Source organism: Molossus molossus, unplaced genomic scaffold, assembly GCF_014108415.1.
Source record: "Molossus molossus isolate mMolMol1 unplaced genomic scaffold, mMolMol1.p scaffold_m16_p_9, whole genome shotgun sequence".
NCBI classification, from domain to species: Eukaryota; Metazoa; Chordata; class Mammalia; order Chiroptera; family Molossidae; genus Molossus; species Molossus molossus.
This window is the reverse complement of record NW_023425403.1, coordinates 2,099,684-2,125,470: the sequence shown is the minus strand read 5'-3', so window position 1 is coordinate 2,125,470 and position 25,787 is coordinate 2,099,684. Positions and strand designations below refer to the sequence as shown.

Below are 25,787 nucleotides of genomic sequence, written 5' to 3'. Positions count from 1 at the left end.
CTGTTCCATCGGCTCTTGGTCCAGGTTTACACCTCTAAACCAACCCTGTCTGGGTTACTATAGCTTTGTAATAAGGCATGATATGAAGTAGCAGAAAATCTCCAGTTTTGTTCTTCTTCATCATTGTCTTGGCTGTTCTTGGCCCAGAACGTCAACATCAGAATCGATCCCAAGAATAGATACTTTAAAAATCCTCAGTTGATTGCAATGGGCAGCCAAGGTGGAGAGTCCCTCTTCGAAGAACTTTTGAGAAGTTCACCAAGTTTCTAACAGGGCCTGCGGAAAAGTCTATCTACTGATCAAAAGTGACTCATTCTGCAAAATGCACTGTACTAATTGGTCTCCATACACAGCCTAAATGTTATTCCTTGGAGGAAATCTAATTATCTGATAATCTGGTTCACCATGATGGGTCTATTACAGTCAGTACCTCCCAGCTGACACTTCTGTTGGATTTATTTATTTTTTCATCCAATTTATCATCAAGTCTCTACTTTTGATTTATATAGGAAGCAAGAATTGCTAGATAAACCAGGAAAGCTCTTTTCTTAAGAGGCCTTTTAAAATCCCACAGCTTTAATATCCACTTGATACAGGATTATTGTTAAATTTAATTTTAGTGGAAGATGGACCTCTTATTAGTTCTTTGGTTTTTAACCTTATAAATCTCTTTCATTAAACCTTTTTTGCAAAGACTTAACACACACCACAAGCACTTGATAATATTAATGTGAGCAGCTTGGGCTCACTGAGAGCCACTACTGTGAAATACTTTGTAAGTGTAAAATGCAGTTAGAAATAATTTTGTGTTTGAAGTTCACTGATAAATGCTGTGAAAATACTTGCATTGAGGTCCATACAATGCATGCATGAACCCAAGTGTCCCTGGTTGCTCCCCAACCTTCATTATTCTTACCATAAAAACAGTTAGATTCAGGCCCTTGGCCCATTTTTTAAATTGGATTCTTCTTTTTTTTGCATGTTGAGTTGTATAAGTTTATTATACCTTTTGGACATTAACTGTGAAGAAACCAAAAACACGAATTTGAAAGGATTCATGCACTCCTATGTTCATAGCAGCACTATTTACAATAGCCAAGATCTGGAAGCAGCCCACGTGCCCATCAGTAAATGAGTGGATTAAAAAAGCTGTGGTACATGTACACAATGGAATACTACTTGGTCATAAAAAAGAAGGAAACCTTACCCTTTGTGACAGTAATGGATGAACCTGGAGAATATTATGCTAAGTTAAATAAGCCCGTTAGAGCAAGACAAATACTCTATGATCTCATTTATATGAGGAATCTAATGAACAACATAAACTAACAAACAAAATAGATACAGATTCATAGACATAGAGAACAGACTGACAGCTGTCAGAGGGGAAGGGGTTTAGGGGCTGGGTAAAAAATGTGAAGGAATTAATAGAAAATAAATAAACATAAAAACCTCGCAGATGCAGACAACAGTGTGATCATTAACAGAGAAGAAGAGGGTGGGGGAGGTAGAGGAGGGTAAAGGGGGGATTAATGGGGATGGAAGAAGCCTTGATATGGGGTGGTGAACACACAGTACACTCTAGAGAGATGTAGTATAGAATTGTACACCTAAAACTGATATAATTTTATTAACCATTGTCATCCCAATAAATAATTTTTTAAACTAAAAAAGTAAAAATATTAATTCATTTAATTCATTTAAAATGATTAGTGAGAAATGGCCAGATAAAGAAGAAATAAAACACTGCAAACTGTATTTGGCGGCTACTTAGTAGTTAACCTCACACTAATTAAATGGTGGAACATTTTGAGAAAAAGTTATTTTGTCCCCTCCCATGACGGTGATACTCACAGTGAACACGAATCGAGTGTGTCCGTCGGGGCTGTTCAAATGTCTAGCGTTCATCCCTGACTCAGCCTTTTGTTAATGATGCCATTGGCTGGACACATGTCTCCTTCCTCCTCCACACGGCAAATCCCCCCACGTCACCAGGAAGATGGTAACCGGGGCTGGTCCCTTACCTTGCTGGGCTGCTCCTTAATTTTTGGATAACTCAATCTTTCTTCTTCTACACCTTTTATTTGAAACTAGATAAGATTTCTGTGGTCCTTTTGAATTCTTCCGCTGTGGGGGACTTCCACCAGCATAGCCCCACATTGATAGTTTGAATATTGAGTGTGGATTCCCCTCGCTATTCTAAGTGACACGCATGGAAATCGCGTAGATAGATTGTACGTGTGTGTGAGTGTGCAGTGTTAGAGTGCTCATGCCGTCGGCCAGCTGGGTTCCCCAGCGGGGGGCTCACAGGCGGCGGTACAACAGGAGACCACGTGGCAATAGGACCTCGCCTGTTTCACAAACACGGCGGCCTCGGGGGGATGGAGATGCATTTGGAAATGACAGAAACATCGCCCCAGTGTCTAACACGAGTTTCCAGAGGTTGTATATGCTCCTTCTCTTTCCTCTTTGTATGGTTGGTTATTCTCCAACTTGTAGGGCTGAAGAACACTGTTGCACTGTATCATTCAGTCCAACATGGGGCGAGAGTGTGTTTACAATTATTCATGCGGAAAATACTACAATATGAATACATAGAAAGTCAAGGATGAACTGTTTCACTCACTTGCAACCGTCAACTCAGTTGGGTCCCACCATGAAGGATCACAAAATAAGTCACAAAATTTTGCCAAAAAGGTTGGAGGTTTTTTTGTTACATCTCAGGTTCACAACAGCCCCAATGACGTGCTGTTTCTTGTGGGACATTTTCCAGGTCAGAGCTGCGGAGGCTTGGTCCAGGGTCCCAATGGCACCATCGAGAGCCCGGGGTTCCCCCACGGTTACCCCAACTACGCGAACTGCACCTGGATCGTGGTCACCGGGGAGCGCAGTCGGATACAGCTGTCCTTCCACACCTTCGCCCTGGAGGAGGACTTCGACATCCTGTCGGTGTACGACGGGCAGCTGCAGCAGGGGAACCTGAAAGTGAGGTGAGCCGGCCCCCCGCGCGCCGCTGCCCCCCGGCTCCGAACCCGCTCGGAGTCCACACTGGGACTTCATCGTAGGCCAGGCAGCTTTTCTGTATGCACTGCAAAGAAAGTAAAGGCTGGACTGTGCAGTTTTCCTTTCGGTAGTTAAAAGCCTAACCTCGTATTGAAAGCAATCATTGCCTTCGTTTATGAGCACCCCATTGTTCACGATCGGTGAGGCAGCGTCGTCAAGGCGACCGAAGTAACGTTATCACACACCATTGTTTTTAAGCAACTGCGGATTTGAGAGGGAAGGCACAGAGAAGTGTGCAGTTGAGGGCTCATTCAGAGCATAATTCAGGAACACACACAAGAGAAACAGTCAATAAAGAGCACAGGGCGTGGGCACAGCACGTACGAAGGCGCCGTCTTCCAAGAACCTCTGTTTTACAGTCATAATACCCTGCGTCCCTCACGCGTTTCTCTGTTGATGTATGACTTAGCAACCAAGAAAGTAAAATATATTCTGGGTGATTTTAAGTTATGTTTTTTTATTTATTTATCAACATAGAAAAATTGCACCTGTAGAAGTATTCTATTTTTTTTTAATTTTGCAAAAGACAGACAAATATGTTTTAAAAGAAATCAGAATTTCTTAGCTAACCTGATAAACATATTTAAATATATACATATACAGACATATATATGTGTATATATACATATATACACATATGCAAATAAAGTTTTATCCTCTGATTTCAAAGTTTTGCATTAATTAGAAATTAATTAATGTCTTTGAATATATAGAGTCATGTAGAAAATTTGATAGTAGGCAGAAAAAATGGAATTGCTCAGATAGATAAAATGAGGTGGATGCCCAGGTTAGCAGAAATGCCCGCAGAGCATGCATTTTGTTCATGACCGTGTGGACCGAGAAAGTCTCCAACTACAAAACTATAATTACATTGGTACATTTAGTTACTTTATAAATATGTATAACCAGTATATTGAACATACTAAATATATTATATCAACATATTCCAAGTATATTTTATTTGCATTGTCTGTATTTGCATTTCTAAACGCCAAGCATCTTCTAGCGTTTCCTGGCTCATCTGCAGTACTGGATGTCGGCTTTTCAGAAACACTGTTCCATTTGCCCTTCCTTCCCGTCATTCACTGCCCACAGCTGTCTCCACTGTGAATCAGGGCAACTGTGTTCTCCTGCGCTGACTCGTCTGCTTCTGCGTTTCGATGCTTGGACACGGAATCTACCCGGTCCTTGCTCTTTGGATGCAAGAGTTCTTATCCTCTTGGCTGCTCTTCTAACAACTGGTCACTTATGTGCTTTTCTGCCAAGAAATGATGCTACTAGGGAATAATGGCACATCGTAATGATGAATTGTCAAAGGAACCGCAAAGAGCTATGACAAAAAAGAGGATATAGTTTATTCAAATATCAAGGCACACGCTGGCCAGGTAGCCCGGTTGGTTGGAGCATCATGCTAATATGCAAAGGCTGAGGGTTTGATCTCCAGTCAGGGCACAAAGAGAACCAACCAATGAGGGTATAATAAGTGAAACAACAAATCGATGTTTCTCTCCCTCCCTGTCACTCCCTTTCTCAAATCAGTAAACAAATGTCAAGGCATGTGACTCCATGTTAAAAGTAACTGTATTTCTCTTTCTAGTTAAAAAAAAAGAGAGAAAAAATGCCTGGTAGCCCTGGCCAGTTTGGTTCAGAGATTAGAGCATTGGTCTGCAGACCAAAGGGTCTGGAGTTCGGTTCCAGTCAAGGCCTAGGTACCTAGGTTGCAGGTTTGATTCCTGGCCCTGGTTGGGGCTGTGCAGGAGGCAACTAATTGATGTGTTTCTCTCACATCGATGTCTCTCTCTCTCTCTTTCTCTCTCCCTCCCACTCTCTCTAAAAATCAATAGAAAAATATCCTTTGGTGAGGATTAACAACAACAACAACAAAAATGCCCAGTAAATTAAGAAATGCCTAGTGAGTATGTACTCTTAAAATTTTCTTCTCTGTTAATATTTTAATTTCCGATAATTTTATCCTATTCTAAAGAAATCTTGTAAATATTAATTTGATTGACTACTTTTTTTTTTAAACAATTTGCTATCCTCTTACATTCTTATGGTGATATGATGATCACTTTATATGTTGATTGCTATAGAATTTAGAAAACAGTATTCCTGCCATTTTTGGTGTTATGACAGGATCCACACTGGAAATATTAAGGTTAGAACCAGTAGATTCATGGCATGCTATCTGAGGTCCCAGTGAGCAGTACATAAATTGGCATCTGTGCCTCAGAGAGCTGTATAAATATCGCAGAGTTTTATGTGTGGTATCATGATTCTCTGACTCACTGAGATATTTATACTCGAGAATGCAAGGAAGCCGGGTAAGAAAGAGACTGCTTGGGTTCATATAAATAACTGTTACCTATAATTTTTCATTTGAGACAGTGAACAAAGATGCCACATTGCTGCCTGTTTATTGTCCTGAAGGTGAGGAAGGATACTCTCATCTCTGTGAAACTATGTAACTTTCCCTCCTAGCTCTACACTGAGATGCCTCTTTGAGTGGGTGTTCTGTGGGCGCGGGAGCTGCTGTGGCCCGGGGGTCCCTGGCCTAGGTATCAGAACACGAGCAGGCCAAGCATCTCAGAAACAGAATCCCTCCAGGGACTGCTGAGGGCTGGGAGTCTTTACTTAAAAGTCTGAAGGAATAATGATGTGAAATAAGAGGGTGACGTAGCAAAATCATCAGAGGGTTGCAACATTTTACCAGCAGCTGCTGGGCAAAGGACTTGTAACAGCAGTGAATTCTAATTAACAGGAGACACTAATAGAATGTGTTTCCCGTTATAACTTGGAACAGTTGTTTATTTCTCAAACATAACTCACTCACGCCATGACTGGTTTGGCTCAGTGGTCGGAGTGTTGGTTCTCAGACCAAACTGCCGTGGCTTTGATTCCTGGTCAAGGGTTGCAGGTTTGATCCTCTGCCCAGGTCGGGGTCCTGTGGGAAGCAACTGATTGATGTGTCTCTCTCAGGTAGATGTTTCTCTCTCTCTCTCTCCCTCCCTCCCTTCCACTCTATCTAAGAAAGAGTCAATAAGAAAATATCCTCGGGTGAGGATTAACAAACAAAAAACAAAAATATAAGTAACTCTCAACGCTCACAGAAGCTCTGAGATTCAAACGAAGGCCACTCCTACAGAGGACTGATGTGTGAGCTGCTGGCCCCCTGTGATGCCCCGACAGTTGTTACGGAGACTGTCATGGTCTCTGATTGTTTTAATGCTGCTCTGAGGTGTTTTTTAGCAGCAAAAGGTGATGATGATTTTTTTAAACGACATGAACATTTTATTATAAAGAAATGTCTTTTGTTTAGCCACAGGAAGATATATTTTTCGAAATTACCTAAGATTTATATTTAATCCCCAAATAACAAAACATAAAAGTGGGAGGTTAGAATTATTGTTTACATTGTAACTTGATCTCTACTGAAGAATATATTATTTACCTTATTTAAAAAAAAAAAATCTTTAAAGGAAAAAAATCGGATAATTGTGCATCTTGGATCATTATATTCAGAACACACAAAGACATCCGTGAGGTGTGCCTCCATCGATACATTAAATTTCAACATAGATTTCGAGAGATAAATTAAGACTCCTCTTAGGAACAAGAAGAAACATGTGACTCACAATCAGAAAGAGAAGTCTGTCGAGTCTCCGGGAGTTAAAACCACGGACTTTTAGGAGCTTCTACGCTGCTGCTGCTTTTAAATCCCGGGCCTCTATGGCCTCTGCACTTTCTCTTGTTTTTCAAACATCCACAGAGGTCCAACTATGCGGCCATAAAATCCGACACTTCTGATTCTGCAACATCCCTTCATGGGCCACAACCTGTTTTAGTCCTCAGAGGAGATGCCCCAGTGAAGACCCCTGTTCTAGGGTAGGCTGACCAGCGCATGCTGGTTGACCAGTACCCCGACATGACGCCATCCCTGTCCTAGGCCCATCCCCCTCTGATCCTGAAACATCTGCCACAGTCCTGTCTCCACTCTCTTTGGCTAATAAGATCAACATTCTAGTAAACATGACCCTGATATTCCAGGAACCCTGATATTCCATTTGACTGCAAAGTACATTTCTGGCCATCTGTCTCTTCCACTCTCTCCCTGTGTCTCAGTTTCTTTGAACTGCTCTAACAGGATACCCAGGCCTTGGGCGCTGAACATCAGACCTTTATGACTCATCGTGCTGGAGGCTGGCAGTCCAAGAAGGCCTTCGTCTTGGTTCATGGATGGCATCTTCTCACTTGTCTTCATGTGCCAGAAGAGGCAGGGGGCTCTCCGGAGTCATTCATCCCATTAATGAGGTCTCCACCCTCACGACCTAACCACCTCCCCAAGGCCTACCTTCAAATTCCATCACCTTGGGGGGCAGGGCTTCAACCTGTGAATTTGGGAAGGACACACACATCGAGTCTGAGTGCTGTGGGCACATTCATTTCGCTGCTGAACAGCTCTATGGCCTATTCCTTGACCTGCACTGGCAAGAGAGCATGCTTATCACCTCTACTCCCTCACCCTTCCCTCCTCCATAGACCTTGAAGCAGGTGCTCCTGGAAGTCCTGCCCCCCGTGATGTGGGTCTTGATGGGGTTGTCCATCTTCATATTCTGTGTGTCAATCAGCACACACACCCTCTGAGGCCGGGGAACGTGTCCTGAGAGTGTCTTCTTTGGGGATGATGGACATCTTGACCCTGAAGTCGTCAAGAAATTCCCTGCAAGGTGATTTTTCCTCTTTCCCATATTTTATTTTATTCATTTATTTTTATTGTTCTGTGTAGTACAGATGTCCCCCATTTCTCCCCTGTACTCCCCTCCACCCAGCTCCCGACCCACCCCAGGTCTTTACATCACTATTGTCTGTGTCCATGGGTTGTACATTATATGCATATACGTTCTTTGGTTAATCCCCCACCCCAGACTCTGAGATCTGTCCATCTGTTCCATGCTTCTGTGCCTTGGACCTATTTTGTTCTCAGTTTATAGAAGTGAGATCATGTGATATTTGTCTTTTTCTGACTGGCTTATGTCCCTGAACATAATTATCTCCAGGCCCCTTCCTGCTGTCTCACAGGGTAAGAGACCTTCTGGTGGTTTTGATCTAAAACACTCTTGACTCAGAGCCATTTCTCCTTCTGTGTGGGACCCACATGACTCAGTAGACCTGCTTCCTCTGATGAGTGCGAGGTGTTTGTCCAACACAGAGACTGAGTCCATGTGCTTATGACATTATAGTATCAAGCTTGCAACGGACATGTCATTATAACCTTGAAAAGAGAATAAAAGAACTTTGGAAGGAACAGTGTGCCTTGCAAACATGGAAAATCACTGTAGATCATTGCATGGTTACCGTGGAACAAATATAGTGTGGATCATTGCGTGGTTACCGTGGAACACAGTGTAGATCACTGTGTGGTTACCATGGAACGCAGTGTAGATCATTGCATGGTTACCATGGAACTCAGTGTAGATGATTGCATGGTTACCATGGAACGCAGTGTAGATCATTGCATGGTTACCGTGGAACGCCCTGTAGATCATTGCATGGTTACCGTGGAACGCAGTGTAGATCATTGCATGGTTACCGTGGAACGCCCTGTAGATCATTGCGTGGTTACCGTGGAATGCGGTGTAGATAATTGCGTGGTTACTGTGGAACACAGTGTAGATCACTGTGTGGTTACTGTGCAATGCAATGTCAATCATTGCGTGGTTACTGTGGAACACAGTGTAGATCACTGTGTGGTTACCGTGGAACATTGGCCCGGGAAAACGACTCCAGCAGTTAACTGACTTTCTGGCTCTCTAACTTCCACAATATTACCCCCAATTTCCTGCCATGATGGTAATGAAGAGGTTAGAGATGAAGGTGATAGGGCCATTAAAATCAGGAAATTATGAGTCCATATGGCTAAAATATCAGTTTTATTTCCAATATTTTTATAAACCATAATAATGTGTTTGAATGCATTAATACTTAACTAAGAAACCTATGCATTATTAACCATAACTGGGGATGTTTATAACTTGAGAACTTTGAAGGGCGAGGAAAGGGTTTGGTTGCATTCGGAGTATATTAGAGAGCCTGCACCATCTACATTCTGCCTTGCTGCCCCCATCGCCGGTCCGAGGCCCTGAGGGAGCCATTCACAAATCAATAGTTGGATAAAAATCAAAGCATCATTTTATTTTTAGCTTGGCTGGTGACTAATGCCCCAATTAAGGTTCTCGTAAATGTAGGGTACAGTGTGCCTAAAGCTTCTATAGGGACTGGAATCTCAGACTAACAGCAAGCACACATCTTGGCATCTTCTCACACCCCCCAGCTACAGGGACGGGAAGGGGTGACCGGCAGGAACAGACCAGCACGTGGTGAGGGGGACCCAGAGTGACGGGCCTTGCAGCCTGGGTGGGGAAGCCATTGCTCACGGCACGAGGGGGTGTCTCAGCCTGGAAAGCCCAGGTACACCCAGGACTCGGGCATCTGACTGTGCAGGTCTCATAGTGGGGACACTTGGGGGAGGTGAGGAGCAGGGTCGTGGCCGGCCCTCATGTGGATGTGTCAGCCATTTTCACTCTTCCATATACATATTTTAAGATGATGAAGTTAAAAAAATAAATTTCTTTGCTACATCATTCAAATTTCTTTTCTTTTAAAAAAAAACAAAACATTTTCCTTATTGGTTTTTAGAGAGAGAGGAAGGGAGAAGGAGAAAGAGATAGAAACATCGATGACAGAGAATATCAACTGGCCGCCTCCTGCATGTCCCCAACTGGGGATCCGGCCCACAGCCTGGGCACGTGCCCTGACCGGGATCAAACTGGCGACCTCTTGGTGCAGGGTCGACACTCAACCACTGAGCCACACCAGCTGTGCCAAATTTCTTTTCTTAACAAATGTTTTAAATTAATAAGTCATAGGCAAGGTCAGTAGTTACTGGGTAAGGTTGAATTAATGTTTTTAAATTGGCTGGATGGAAGACAAGGCCAATTAAGTGAGAGATTCAAGGATGAGACTGAGACCTAGACATTGAGAAATGCAGATATAATACAGATGATATAGTATAGATTAGATAGATAGATAGATAGAGATCATAGATAAACATAGATTTCTCCTCCCAGCTGATTTTAATATTCATCTTTGAGACCAACTATATATATTTTTCATATAATATACTGATTAACAGAAAGTGATTAAACTGCTAATGAGAAATCCTGGAACAGAAATAAGGAAACATGTAAGGAGGTAGGCAGGGCCATCTTTGAGGTGCTACAAGCAGCTCTTCATTTGAATTCTGACACTTTTCATGCTGTGATTTCTGTTTTTGACAAAAATGGTTCACTTCTAGGTCTGGGCCATTTTAAAGTAACAGGCCATGTGAGTACGGGCAGCCAAGCCTTTTGGGTGGTTATAATTATATATGTGTGGAAATACTTAAAAACTCCTAGGACATTCCTGTTATATAACAGTCTCCCTTCTTTTACATATAAATATGATTTACTTAGCATCTGTATGCACTAAAAATAACCAAAAAGGCAAATATTTATCTTAAAAGGAGTCTCCTTTCCAACTTTTTAAATGTTACTGCTATTCTAGCATCATTGTGCTATTTAGACAGTTTATGAGTTTGTGCATTTTGCCAGGTAATAGTATGATACATAAACATTGTATAAGCAATTAAGAGTATTCTCAGGCCAATACCTCTAAATTTAGAGAACTCTTTCAAACGAGCTTCCTCCCAGGAGTGGAAATATCGGGCCCTCTTTCCAGAACTCCTTCAGCTGCTGGCTCCCAGCCCCTGCTCGCTTCCTTCCCAGAGCCTGGCCGCTCACCGCCGCACTGCTGTCTGCTCTGGGCTTGCGGTGTGTGGAGAGTGAATCCACCTTCAGGTCCTCTCTTAGAAGAGTCCTTGCCCTGGACAGTGATGCAGGCAGGCGGGGCCCGTTCTGGGGAGGCGGAAAGCCCCCCTGTAGCACCTGGCACCCTGCCTTCCCAACCTTGCCCCCGAGATCCTGACCCTAATGGGGTTTCCTTGGCTTCAGGGCTGAACCCAGCCCCCATTGGCCGCCTGACAAGCACTTGCAGGTCAAGCAGTTTTATCTCGGAACCTTCTTCTCGGCACGACTTCCCACGCTCGGGTGGCCCTGATCTTACTCCGAGTCGTCCAGGGAGGCTCTAGGGCTGGGCGGCCTCTGCCTAGGGCTCCCCTGCTGCGTGGCCCAGCCAGCACCTGTTCCTGGGGAAAGCACCCCCAGGAGAGTGTCAGCTCCCACGCTCCAAGGGCACAGTGCCCCTTGGTTGTCAGAGACAGAATCAGGGGGCAGGAGAGAGGAGAGTGGCTACTTCCTACAACCCCAACCTTTCAGCCCACGCAGAAAACTGAGCTCAGTACAGCCAGGGAGCCCTGCAAGTCTAACACTGTCTCCAGGGAGACGGCTTCTCAGGTCACAGGCCACAGGGGGCCTCCTCCTGCTGGAGCATCGCCCTTGCCGGCGGTGTTCATTCCTCCTACATGGACTGGCCGGTCTGAACAGCACACACCTTCATCAGGTGTTTGGGGGACTTCGGTGTGATGGTTTTGCACTTCATGTGTCCACATAGCAGAACACACTTTTTAGAGTAGATGTTTCTAAAATGCAAATGTTTGGTACATGCAGCACTTATTTTATTTTACTTTTTTTAACCTAATAGACGTAGGCAAATGCTACCAGACAAGATCGTGGCGTGGGAGAGTGGTGGGAGGTACTTTCCGCGGGAGGGTCCATCTGCTCCCACGCTCAGGAACCCCTGCTCCGAAGTCGGGGCACACGGCCCAGGAACTGACGGCTTTCAGCGGTGGAATGTTGCCCACACGGGGACGTGGACAGGACTCGCCAGCTGTACTCTGGGGCCCTACCCTCTTTGTGACACTCCCACCCGGTGCCAAAGCGCGTCCCGCGGTTCGAACAGTCTGCGGGCTCTGAAGCAGTGGCGGGTGACGGACACGGTCTCCGCGGACGTGTCGGGTTCCCTTCGGCTCTGTGTCCGGCACTGACACCCTGTCCACGCGCCGGGCCCGAGGCACAGCCCCTCTGGGCAAGGCTCGCAGCGTCGGGCCCACGGAGAGGGGCTGGAAGACGGGCTGCGGAGGACAGTGCCACCGAGGGCGCAGGGGACCCGGCTGCCAGGTGACGGGGGAGGGGCGGGGCCTGGCGCAGCGGGCGGGGCTCTGCTCCCAGAATGCAGCTGGGCCAGGGCGCCTTCTCACCTGGGGCATCTCTGCCCGCCTGCTGCGGATCCTCCCTCTTGCCGGGGGGCCACCTGCGCAGGACCTCAGCAGTGTACGGAGGGAGTGACTTCCGTCAGGACCGACTAGACAGTCGGGATGGCAGCCCAGCCCCTGCGTTATTCTAACCGCTGCTGGCTCCATCACCTCCTTCCAGAGCAGGGCGTCCGTGTCCGGATGCCAGGCCCCGGGGAGGCGGAGCAGACGGTGCGCCCTGACCGAGAGGGCCTTTGCCAGGAGGCACCCACCAGGCCGGGGTCGCAAGCTGGCGGGCCCGCTGGGGAGGGCCGCTCCGCTGCGCTGGGCTGGGGTCCGTCCTGGGGAGGCCGCAGGTGCTGTTGGGTGCGCCCACCGCTGCCTAGCAACGACGTGGGCTTGACCCTGAGGCCCGAGCCTGCCCGTGGTCTGCAGCCCTTTCCAGCTGCTGCTCATAACGCTAAGTCGCTGACCCATAAGTGCAGCGCAGGTCACCTGGGACTCCCTCTGCATCCCTGCAGGTCAGCCCAGATCACCTGGGACTCCCTCCGCATCCCTGCAGTTCAGCCCAGGTCACCTGGGACTCTGTCAGCATTCCTGCAGGTCATCCAGGTCACCTGGGACTCTCTCAGCGTCCCTGCAGGTCAGCCCAGGTCGCCTGGGACTCTCTCAGCATCCCTGCAGGTCAGCCAGGTCACCTGGGACTCTCTCAGCGTCCCTGCAGGTCAGCCCAGGTCGCCTGGGACTCCCTCCGCATCCCTGCAGGTCAGCCCAGGTCACCTGGGACTCCCTCCGCATCCCTGCAGTTCAGCTCAGGTCACCTGGGACTCTGTCAGCATCCCTGCACGTCAGCCAGGTCGCCTGGGACTCTCTCCGCATCCCTGCAGGTCAGTCCAGGTCACCTGGGACTCCCTCCGCATCCCTGCAGGTCAGCCCAGGTCACCTGGGACTCTCTCAGCGTCCCTGCAGGTCAGCCCAGGACCCATAGCTCTCTCAGCATCTCTGCAGGTCAGCCCAGGTCACCTGGGACTCTCTCAGCATCTCTGCAGGTCAGCCAGGTCACCTGGGACTCTCTCAGCATTCCTGCAGGTCATCCAGGTCACCTGGGACTCTCTCAGCGTCCCTGCAGGTCAGCCCAGGTCGCCTGGGACTCTCTCAGCATCCCTGCAGGTCAGCCAGGTCACCTGGGACTCTCTCAGCATCCCTGCAGGTCAGCCCAGGTCGCCTGGGACTCTCTCAGCATCCCTGCAGGTCAGCCCAGGTCGCCTGGGACTCTCTCAGCGTCCCTGCAGGTCAGCCCAGGTCACCTGGGACTCTCTCAGCGTCCCTGCAGGTCAGCCCAGGACCCATAGCTCTCTCAGCGTCCCTGCAGGTCAGCCAGGTCACCTGGGACTCTCTCAGCGTCCCTGCAGGTCAGCCCAGGACCCATAGCTCTCTCAGCATCCCTGCACGTCAGCCAGGTCACCTGGGACTCTCTCAGCATCTCTGCAGGTCGGCCAGGTCACCTGGGACTCTCTCAGCATCCCTGCAGGTCAGCCCAGGTCGCCTGGGACTCTCTCCGCATCCCTGCAGGTCAGCCCAGGTCACCTGGGACTCTCTCAGCGTCCCTGCAGGTCAGCCCAGGACCCATAGCTCTCTCAGCGTCCCTGCAGGTCAGCCAGGTCACCTGGGACTCTCTCAGCATCCCTGCAGGTCAGCCAGGTCACCTGGGACTCTCTCAGCGTACCTGCAGGTCAGCCCAGGACCCATAGCTCTCTCAGCGTCCCTGCAGGTCAGCCAGGTCACCTGGGACTCTCTCAGCATCCCTGCACGTCAGCCAGGTCACCTGGGACTCTCTCAGCATCTCTGCAGGTCGGCCAGGTCACCTGGGACTCTCTCAGCATCCCTGCAGGTCAGCCCAGGTCACCTGGGACTCTCTCAGCATCCCTGCAGGTCAGCCAAGTCACCTGGGACTCTCTCAGCATCCCTGCAGGTCAGCCCAGGTCACCTGGGACTCTCTCAGCGTCCCTGCAGGTCAGCCCAGGTCACCTGGGACTCTCTCTGCGTCCCTGCAGGTCAGCCAGGTCACCTGGGACTCTCTCAGCGTCCCTGCAGGTCAGCCCAGGTCACCTGGGACTCTCTCAGCGTCCCTGCAGGTCAGCCAGGTCACCTGGGACTCTCTCTGCGTCCCTGCAGGTCAGCCCAGGACCCATAGCTCTCTCAGCATCCCTGCAGGTCAGCCCATGTCGCCTGAGACTCTCTCAGTGTCCCCGCAGGGCTGGCGTCCCGGAGGAAGTGGTGAGAGGGTGGACTCCAGTTCTCAGAGAACTGGGATGCTCAGCAGACCTGGGCCCTGCCTGTCTGCCCCTCCATGGGAACCGCACTTCCTCACTCAGTGCTCCTGCGGACCCAGGGTGTCCTGTCTGCCTTCCTGGGAACCCCGCACTCCAAGGACCCTGACCAGGACTCAGTCTGGGGCATCCCCCCGGGGACTCTACAGAGAGAACATGTCCTGCTGGAGGGGCCCCAGTGCAGGGCCGGCCAGGGTTCGGGCAGAAGGCTGTTCTGGGGACAGGCCCGGGTCCTATTCTCCGGATGCTTCCGAGACACCCAGCAGCTGCGGGTACCAGCTGGCCCCGGGGATGCCGGTGCGGGCAGGCGCTGGGGTGAGTGAGCTGCCTTTGAGTGGGTGGCTGGTGTTTGTTGTGTGTCTCTCCACCTCCGTGTGCAGTGCGTGGATGTGACCAGCCCTCTCTGGAGAGCGGTGTGGGGTGAGGAGCCCCCGGTGCGGGAGGAGCAGCTGAGCACCATGCTCCTAAGGACACGGCCCTGGAGGGCGGCCGGGAACCACACCCGCCGCAGGTCCCGTGTCCGCGGTTCCCCTCCGGCTCAGGAGTAAGAGCTGGAGTTGCCCCAGGTTGTGCTGGGAAGTGTGTCCTCCGTGGGAAAACCACGGAGAGTTGCTGTGAGGGTGTCTGGTCTGCTGTGGTGGGTGTGGGACCACGTGCGGTTTGGGACCCTTGGTGGGTACCAGTAAATGAAGCTGGTCTCCAAGGGCATCGGGAGTGGGGTCCTGCCCCACCCTTTCTGCTCTCAGTCTGCGTGGGCGCCAGGTGATCTCAGCCCTCGGGTGTCCTGCTCCTAGAGCCAGGGACTCAGCAGGTGAGGCCGACACCTGTGGTTTGCGGGGGCCAGAGGCGGGGGGGCTGGTACTCAGCTCTGGAGGAAGTGGAGGGAGCTGACGCGGACAGGCCACCAGGGCGAAGTCGAGCATCCGCGGGATCAGGCGGTCCTTGGCAGGCCTGGCACACGTCCAGCCCTGAGGGAAAGTGTAAAAACACAGCGCAGCCCCTGGAAACGCGCGTGGTTACCGCCGCGCAACCTCTGCGCCCGCAGGTCAATGAACGTTTGCGCCCTGTCAACTCCAAAGGCTTGATTCCAGACCAGAGGCCCTCAAAACGTCGGCCCAGAGTGGCACCTGTTCTGGGGCTGGCTCTTCGTGCTGAAGTGGAGGGATCTGGGGACCGCAGAGGCATCTCTGGGACAGGGCACAGCCTGTTCTGGGTCCACCTTGCTGCCGCGGAGCGATCGGATGTGTCAGTGGTGCATTCACAGGTTGACCTCCTCCTTCAAGGGGTGTGTTTACATAATCACCAGGTAGCTGACTTGCCCATGTTTTGTGTGAAAACCTGCTCTTGGGGTCTCCTGGATGAGAGCTTGGTGTGCAGTAGACCTGGCCAGGGCGTGTCTGCGTTCTTCGCACGGGATAAAGTGGGGGTCACTGCAGGTACGGCTCTCAGCTGTGCCCCAGATCTGCCTACGCTCTGTGTGTCTAGCCTGTTAAGCTCTGGTCCTTCCAACGGGTGTATATTTTAGTGTGGTTAAAATTTGCGTTTTTCTGAAGATCCATGGTGTTAGTATCTTTTCATGTGCTGAGTGGTCATTCAAATAGCTTCCTTTGTGAAGTGTCTGCTAAAAGCTTCCTCCACTGACGCGTGGGGTTCAGTCCTTTCTCCCAGATTTATTCTCTTAAAGGGCGCATTTTGAATGATACATGTTTTCAATCCTTATGAAGTCCAATTTATCAATATTTTTTTATTTTTGTTTTATGATTTTCTGAAAAATATACGCGATGTTTGCATACTCAGATATCACAGATCTTTTCCTCTGTTTTCTTCTGAGAGTTGAGTAGTTTAGCTCATCACTGTAGGTCTGCGCTCCGTTTTGAGTTAATTTTTACACGTGATGTGAATTAAGATTATAAATTTACCTTTTTGCATGTGGATATCGAGTTGTCTCTGAACCGTTTTTTGACGATCCTATGTTCTTATAAAGTTAATTTTTTGTGTGTGTAAGGGGTGTCCTGGATGAGAGCTGGGTGTGCAGTTTTTAAATTTAGATGCTCTGACATCATTTGTTGAAGAGTTTATTTTCTCATCGAGTTGACTTGGCAGCGTTGTTGAAAATCAATTGCTGATACCTATGAGGATCTATTTCTCTGTTCCTTTCTGTCCCATGGACCTGTTGGCCTTTTCACTTTATTGATCACTGTAGATACAGACTCAAACTTACTTGGGGTTCAGGGTAATAAGAAATGAAAAAGTGTAAATAGCAATATACTTTCTTAATTGATTTTTTAGAGAGAAGGGAGAGAGACATAGAAGCATCAATGTGAGAAACATCTATCAGCTGCCTCCTGCACGCCCCCTACTGGCATGTGCCCCGACCAGGAATCGAACCCAAATTTCTCAGTCCATGGGCCAACACTCAGTCCACTGAGCCACACTGGCTGGGTGAGAACGTGTAAATGCTAAAATAAATTTATATTTTTTCTGCCTAGTAACACAAAACATTGCTTATCCAAAAAAAATTTTGAAGAAACGCTGCTTGGAATTTAATCTTCATATTAACTTTTTCCCTGTTCAAATTGCTACTGTGGTTTCTGTCTCCTGACACATTGATTGTATACTTTTCATAAATATCCTTTATCAGTTTGGGAGAGTTCTCTACTAGTACTGGTTTGCTGAGGACCTGATATGCATACATTACAGTTGTGAAATAGTTACCCTGCATCCGCTGAAAGTGTGATACTTTTCATTTTTTTCTGTTAATATGTCAGTTACATTGATTCTTTTTAAAATTTTAATGCAAACTTGCTTACTAAGTTAAAGTCTACATGATTAGAAGGTATTTTTATTTTATATATCTTTGCGTTGAACTTCTTGTAATTTATTAAGAATTTCTGTGTGTATATATGAGAGATTTTGCTTTTTAAAAATATTTTTATTTTTATTTTTTGTAATCTTTTCTGGGTTTTGCTATAAGGGTTGGAGCAATCTCCAAAAATGGAATGGAGCCATATTCCCTCCTCTGGGGTTTCTTAAAAGTTTGTGTAACTGGTGTTATTCTTGACAAATTTCAACAAGGAAACATCTATGTCTGGACTTTGCTTTTGTGGATCTTCTGTTAAAAGTTCAACGTATTTTCTCAATTTAGTGCTCTTTAGATTTTCTCTTTCTTCTGGTGTCAGTTTTGGTTAATTGTACTTTTCAAGGTATTTACCCACTTAATCTTCTCCATCAAAGGTGTTAGTCAAAAGTTATTTATAGTATTATTTTACATCCTGTTAAGGTCTGTAGGGTCTATGGCGATAACCCTTTTTTATTTTGATATTGGTCATTTCTATTCTCTCTCTTTTTGTTCTAGCAATTTAAGTTAGAATGTAAGGCCACTGATGTAGCTCTTTCTTATTTTATAAGATCAATAGTTGACTCTATATGCTTCCCTCCAAACACCACGTTATCTGTGCCACGCCTCGTATTCATTTAGTGGAATAGATTTTCCTATTTTATGTTATAAATCCATCTTTGGCAGATGAAATATTAAGAAGAATGTTATTTGATTTTGAATGTTTGGGGTTCCCAGCAGTTTCACTCCACCTTTGACATCTTGTCTTCAGAGAACACACTGTGCTTGATATTTACCCTTTATCTTCAGTGACACACGCTCTGTGTCTTTATCACCTCGGCTGCCCTCCCACAGCGGAGCCACTATTACACAGAGGAAGCACAACGCATGGCCAGTCACCAAATTTAAGACTGTGCAAGTCACTGTACTTGTTCAAAGTATATAATAAATAAGTGAATTTGTGTTTTATACATATGTATGTATATATATGTGTATATATTTATAATCTACATTTCTTGAAATAGAAGAGATGTTTATATAGAGTATTTGTAATTAATATAATTTTACCCAGTAGTTGGTTTTTCAAACATTCCTGAGTAGTGTCTAAAATTACTTTCTGAACACCAAACACATTGGACACTGGACTTCTTAGACCTACTATTACTAAAGGAAAAACGTATATTCCCATAACTAATAATTCTTCTATTAATTCATTTTTAGTGGTTCTAACTTCGTAAAATGTATATGGGAAATAAGTCTTTATGAATATCTATCATTACACTTCTTTTAGCAATCTATGCAATTTCCCAGTGTATAAATATAAACCTATTACTATGTTATTTTACATTTTTGTCTTATGACCTCAGCCATATTTATGCTATTATTATTATTATTATTTGGTACGTGCCCTTAGCAGGAACCAAACCCGGGACTCTCTGGTCCGCAGGCCAACGCTCCAACCGCTGAGCCAAACCGGCCAGGGCTATGCTATTATCATGATTTGTCCCCACACAATGAGGCAAATAACGTTCTTCTATTATGCAGCGATGGAATCCCCGACAAAACGTGTCCTGTGCCACGTTAGGTGCTGTGGAGACCATGAGTCTCAGGACGTGCCTAGGGGCTTCCTCCTGAGAATAGAAACAGAGGGTGACGCCATCCCAGCAGGGGAACAAGAGCCCAAGACTGTCGAACTCCCATGTCTGGGTGAGGCAGTAACCTTGGCATCGCACGTGGCAAGAACACAGGGCCTGTGGGCACAGGGCAGGGAGTGCGGACTGGACTGGGAGAGCGGATGACGCACACACTCTGCATGTCAGGCAGGCCGCCGGGACCCTCGGAGCGCGGTTCCGGCTGGGCCGAGTCGTGGCTGCTCCCTGACCGGTACAGGGCTTCTCTCCACGCGCCGGCACCACACCCACCGCCTCACCACCTTTAGGGGGAGGCCCACATGAATCATTCTGGGGGAGGGAGATGCTCACGTGGCACTGAAAATCTGTCCTGATGCTGACTGTTGTCAGTGACTGAAATGAGTTCATTTGCATCGTACCGTGTGCCATCAATTTTGCTATTTCGGTATATTCAGCACTCTATCCAATGGCATTTCAACCTATCAGTAGTCAGATATATCTCCGTTGAGAAATCAATAATTAATCTTTGCAAAACTGATAATAGAGGCAGTCTGCCCCTCTTCCTCCCCAAAGTAGGAGAAAACTTTTAATTTCTTGTATATACATGAAATCCAGAAGATTACACTCGCACAATTCAACGAGGTAATTTATCGTGTAATGCTTGTTTGACATTCCCATGAGGAAGCGATGCCTGGGCAGAGAAGTAAATAGGTAATCCCTTTTGGGAACAGAAACTGCATTATTTTAATCTCCTTCCCACATTCCTGAAACGTGTGCGTGTCAGCCGGAAATAAAATGTGAGTCTATTCTTGCGGTTTCTTCTGCGAAGACGCTGTTCCAGCCCACGCTACCCGGTTCCTTCTGCCTGTGCTGGCTTCCCCATACCACTGCGAACTGTACGGGAGCAGAAGATTCAGACACCGTCCTGGGAGGGCCGTCGGGAATGCACTCCGGGCCTCTCCGTGGTGCCGGCAAGCGAGCGATGGCCTGCCCTCTCAGCTCTGAACACAGACGTCGCCCCAGGACTGAATTTGGGACGTCGCTGTTCAGCTACAGGAACGTCTGCTTGAGATGCAGCCAACAGCGTAACTGTCTCCCAAGGCAGTGCTTCTGGCTGGGGGCTCGGAGGAGCATGTGAAACCGCTCGTGTTGGATGTAAGAGTCAAGAAATATTGGGAAATAGATACACATGGAGTTGGAAAAAGAAAACATTTTCTGAGAGTTCTGCTTGGTCCTCCAGCCAGCATATCACATAAGGTCCAGCGTAGTAATTGGGCCGCGACGGGTCTCAGCCACTGTTCTCTGCTGCGTCACCGAGCAGGGGGACAGACCTGTTCATCTAGCGAAGCTGAGGTCCCTGAAGTTCCTGCTCTGCCAGACCTCGAGACTCCCGGGTCTCAGTTGTATCCCCAGAAGGACAACTAGGAGATGGTGTTTGTAAGTCCTGGGCTTGAAGAGGAGTCTTCCCAGATGTGGGGTCCGGCTGATCACATGGAGGAGCCCATGGACGGTCTCCATGTCTTTGCTGGTTTGAGGGGATAGGAACCTCTTGTGGGCACTTGTGCAGAATCAAATCCACGTGAATTTGGTAGAGATCTTTCATCAGGGTGCATGTTCTGAATGATTTAGTATAGGCTCTATGAGTGAGAGTCTTCTTACAGAACAAAGAGGCCAACAAGTTATAAATATTTTAAAGGATCAATGCATGTATATATACACACAAACACACACACACACACACACACTTTTTTTTTCATTCACTTAACACTCATTGACTCCATTCGACCATTTTTCGGCCATTGTCTAGTTACTGGGGTAGCCTCTTACGAGTTGCTAGACCCTGTTTCTTACATGAGGTTATTATTACTATTATCATTATTATTATTTAACTGTAGTCTACTGAACATTTTAAATGAAAAGAGATGAAGAGACAAGAGTTCTTGATCTGCAAGGAGTAGTCTCATGGATAAGACAAGTGAATACTTGTGCTCGCAGATGCTACGGCTTCCTACAGCAGTGAGCGCCAAGGTCGACGTGCACCCCGGTGGCTGAGAAGGGCAGACCTGGGTGACTGGGGACAGGCTCCGGGGAGGCGCCCTTTGACTTGGAGCCTAAACCATAAGAAATTAGCCCCGTGGCCATCTGGAGAGTCTTCCGAGGCAGGGTCACCAAACACAGTGGCCCGAGACAGCAATGAGCTCGTTTTGCAACCAAGTTCTTATTTCTAAGATGTTGCTCAGGGCAGTGCCGGTGAACTGGGCGGCAGACGGGAGGGAGGGTCCTGCTGGGGCCCAGAGGAGCTGCCTACATCGGTGGGAAGCCCCGTGCTCTAGTCTGGCTGCGTGTGGGTCACCTGGATGTCTGCGTTCTGTGTTCAGGGACACGCGTTTGCTTCACCAGAGGTCCCTGTCATCAATGACAGATGTGTCACTGTTGTGATGGTGAATAACAGCAGCACCAGTTTCTGTTTACTCTGAAGGGTTTTCCCTTAAATCCCTATCGGTTTGTATGCTTTATCAAAGGAAGGGAATTAATGAAGATAACTCCTAAAGCATTCTGTTACTATTTTCTTTATTCGTCTCTTTGTATCAGAGAGTCAACAGTAGCTTAAATAAATCAAAATGGCAACAGACCAGATGGCGAAAAAAAATACAGAGTGTCTTAGTTCCTGTAAGAATTTTTAAACACATTTCAAAAACAAACAAAAATACAATCACAAATCTATTTAAAATAGCAAGCCTAGATTACGGTCAATTAATAAAATTTTAAAAACCTAGTAGAAATCATTTATGGACTGTTAAGGAATAGATCAGCTAAAATAAAGTGAAAATGATAGTGCTTTGAATAAATTTTCAATCAGCCATTAAATAGGCCTATTGTATTCATAAGATCCAACATAAAATTAAAAAGAAGTAATTTGAAAGTCAATCAGATGTCAGGGAAAAGGGAGAAGCAGCTCAAAACACGAAAGTGAATTTCTTGTCTCTCACCTGTTCCTTCGGCTGCTTCCTGTCATGAAGCGTGACAGGCGCCCCTGTGGTCTCCAGGAAAGCGTGTGATGACCGTCCCCTTGGTCCCGAGGGCGACCGGCCTGGCCCTGGAGTAACCGGCTGGCCGCTGGCCGGCTCTCCGTTACGGGATGGCCGTGGGGCCTCTTCTTAGCTACGAGGCCCTGTTTCTTACACCTTCGATTTTCGTTAAAAACAGTCCACTGAATATACCATATGGAAACACCATTTTATCAAAAATAACACTTTGCTGACATGTAGTAATGAGAACATCTTTTTTTTCCTCCTCACCCGAGGACATTTTTGCATTTATCTTCAGATAGAGCGGGAGGGAGAGAGGGAAGAAGAGAGAGAGAGAGATTGACGTGAGAGAGACACACCGACTGGCTGCCACTCACACGACCCCAACCAGGGCCGGGGACAAACTGCAACTGAGGTACGTGCCCTTCCAGGGAACCGAACCCGGGTCTCTCTGGTCCACGGGCCAACGCTCTAACCGCTGAGCCAAACAGGCCAGGGCAGAACATCTTTTTATTTGGTGTCGTTGACACAGAGTACACTTGAAAGACTGGTTTGTCACCAGCTCAAAATAATCATGTTTTTGCATCAAAATTAAAGAGCTAGAGTTCTTGAGTGGCACTGAACTCGGGTGGCTGTCACTTGCCTCCTCAGAGCCCTCCTATGACGGTCGGAGGGTCCGAAGGAAAGGGCGGTGGCGTCTTCTCGTCCTTTCCCTAAACAAGGGATTCACGCTGCAGCTCAGGTAAATGTGTAGGCTGGTCGGCTGCTCACCTGGGTGGTGCAGGTCACAGGTACTCAGGCAGACGGAGGAAGTTCACCAAGCAAACCAGGCGTCTGGGCATGCGTGCTGTGGCCCCCATCTCTGCGACCACACGAGGAGCGCTTGGGGGATGGGCCCCCATCTCTGCGGCCACACGGGGAGGGCTTGGGGGAGGGGCCCCCATCTCTGCGGCCACAAGGGGAGCGCTTGGGGGATGGGCCCCCATCTCTGCGGCCACACGGGGAGCGCTTGGGGGATGGGCCCCCATCTCTGCGACCACACGGGGAGCGCTTGGGGGATGGGCCCCCATCTCTGCGGCCTCATGGGGAGCGCTTGGGGGATGGGCCCCCATCTCTGTGGCCACACGGGGAGCGCTTGGGGGATGGGCCCCCATCTCTGCGACCACACGGGGAGCGCTTGGGGGATGGGCCCCCATCTCTGCGACCACAGGGGGAGCGCTTGGGGGATGGGCCCCCATCTCTGCGACCACACGGGGAGCGCTTGGGGGATGGGCCGCCATCTCTGCGACCACACGGGGAGCGCTTGGGGGATGGGCCCCCATCTCTGCGACCTCATGGGGAGCGCTTGGGGGATGGGCCCCCATCTCTGCGGCCACACGGGGAGCGCTTGGGGGATGGGCCCCCATCTCTGCGGCCACATGGGGAGCCCTTGGGGGATGGGCCCCCATCTCTGTGGCCACACAGCACACAGGGAGCGCTTGGGGGATGGGCTGCCATCTCTGCAACCACACAGGGAGCGCTTGGGGGATGGGCCCCCATCTCTGCGACCTCATGGGGAGCACTTGGGGGATGGGCCCCCATCTCTGCGGCCACACAGGGAGCACTTGGGGGATGGGCTGCCAGGCCACCCTGGGAGCATGGAACTCTCCAGGCTGGGGTGGGATTCCAGGTCTTTCATTCCCAGATTGTTTTAGGGATTATCTGACCAAAGAGTGATGTGTGTGTGTGTGTGTGTGTGTGTGTGTGTGTTTCCATAGCAACTTGAAACTATCTGAAACTAGATTCTCAGTCTAAGTTGATAGAGGGCAAAGTAGCAATTATTAGGGACTACAAAGTCATCTGGTGCAGACACACAAGTTCTTTTAAAATATGCAGGGAACAGACGGACGAACCTCAGAGGGTAGGGGGTCAGGGGCGGGAAGAGATAAACCAAAGAACTTACATGCACATACGCACAACCCATGGACACAGGCATGCAGTAGTTCTGGGAAGCAGGAGGCGGGTGGGAGCAGGGAGGAGGGGGTCATGGTGAAAAAGGGGGGCATCTGTAATACTTTCAACAATAAAGATAAAAATTAAAATAGGATGTGTCAGGAAGAGGGGAGTCAGTATGTATCAGGAACAAGCTTCAGACAGTGGTGCATTAAACACTGAAATACTACAAACTGAAATCCAGTTCTATTTTGTTTGTACGTTCTTAGCATTATAGTAGACAGTTTCGTAGAATGAACCGGTGATCTGGGCACTTAGATGATGTAATGAAATAGCACCTCACAATCCTGAAAACTGTTCATGTGTGAAGGACTTTGGGGTGCAGTACTTTTGAGTTGAATTAACTTCCTATCCTGGTTGTGTGACCACCTAAGGTTAGAGCTGGAATATTTGTTGAATATTAAATAAGTGACTGGATAGTTTAAGTGACCTGTTTATAGTTTGATGACACTGTATTAAGAATTGGAGATTTCTGCCCGGCCGGTGTGGCTCAGTGGTTGAGCGTCGACCCTGCACCAAGAGGTCGCCAGTTCGATTCCTGGTCAGAGCACATGCCCAGGTTGTGGGCCCGATGCCCAGTGGGGGGCGTGCAGGAGGCGGCCATTCAATGTTCTCTCCCTTCGATGTTTCCATCTCTCTCTCCCTCTCCTTTCCTCTCTCTCTGAAATCAATAAACAAAAAAGATTAAAAAAAACAGAATTAGAGATTTCTCAGCAAGTAAGTTGCTGTGATGCGCTGAGGGCAAAGCTGGTCTGCACGTCTAGGTGACACGTCTAAGTGGCCGTCCTCCTGTCCAGGCGGTGAGTGTGCCACTGCTACACATGGCGCGTGTGGAGGACCCACCCAGCCTCCAGGAGATGCTGTTGATGTCCTAGTGACACACGAACTTCTGCAGGTGCTGTGTCGTGTGTACAGATGTCTGTATGTGCACACAGGGGTGCACGAGTACACGTTTGTACACACACACACACACACACACATCACTTCGGTTTCTCTCTGCATTGAGAGTCCAAAAGCAACAACAGACTCAAAATAGGAATTTATTTGTCCATCATGGTGTTGGGGAAACACCAACCGATGATCAAGTTTGCAGATCTGAGAAGATTTGGGTAGTCCTCGGACCCAGTTAGTAGTGGGGGACGCTGGTCTGTCTGTGTGGGACGCTGTGGAGAGGCTCTGTTGGGTTTTATTGAGCACATTGGCACCCCTGGCCAGATGGAAAGGTCACCAGCCCGTGTGACCGTGCAGAGCGGTTCATCTGCTCCCTCCCCTCTCTGCCCGTGGACAGCGTGGCCTCTCTGCTCTGACCCCACGCAGCAGGAGGCAGGCGTTCAGGCCCTTCCCCCCGAGCCCACGAGGAGCCTGGTGCGATGCAAAGGAAAGACCTGCCTTTGTAGATGGTCATTGTTGTGTGGACCTCTCGTAGCACGTCTGACCTCTGGGGCACGACCACCCCCCTCACTGGTGTCCCACGGGTAGCCCCAGACCTTTCCAGGGGCCCCAGGAGGCCGGCTCTGCCTCGAGGCCGGAACTACTGAAGGTGAGACCAGCAGGCGCTTCACCTGTCCCGACCTGAGGCACTCAAGCGGTGTGTCCCGACCCCAGGCACTCAAGCGGTGTGTCCCGACCCCAGGCACTCAAGCGGTGTCTGCTCCTATT

The 25,787-nt window shown here is 48.5% G+C and overlaps 1 protein-coding gene across 1 annotated transcript in view; it reads left to right on the top strand.

Annotated features, from left to right (window-relative positions):
- The first annotated feature begins 1,950 nt into the window (after positions 1 to 1,950).
- The window catches only part of CSMD1 (CUB and Sushi multiple domains 1), a 1,021,666-nt gene continuing 997,829 nt past the window's right edge, over positions 1,951 to 25,787 (top strand). Inside the window, exons 1-2 of the mRNA XM_036250552.1 lie at positions 1,951 to 2,002; positions 2,774 to 2,990. Coding sequence (XP_036106445.1) covers positions 1,951 to 2,002; positions 2,774 to 2,990 — 269 coding nt within the window. The remainder of the gene's footprint in view (positions 2,003 to 2,773; positions 2,991 to 25,787) is intronic.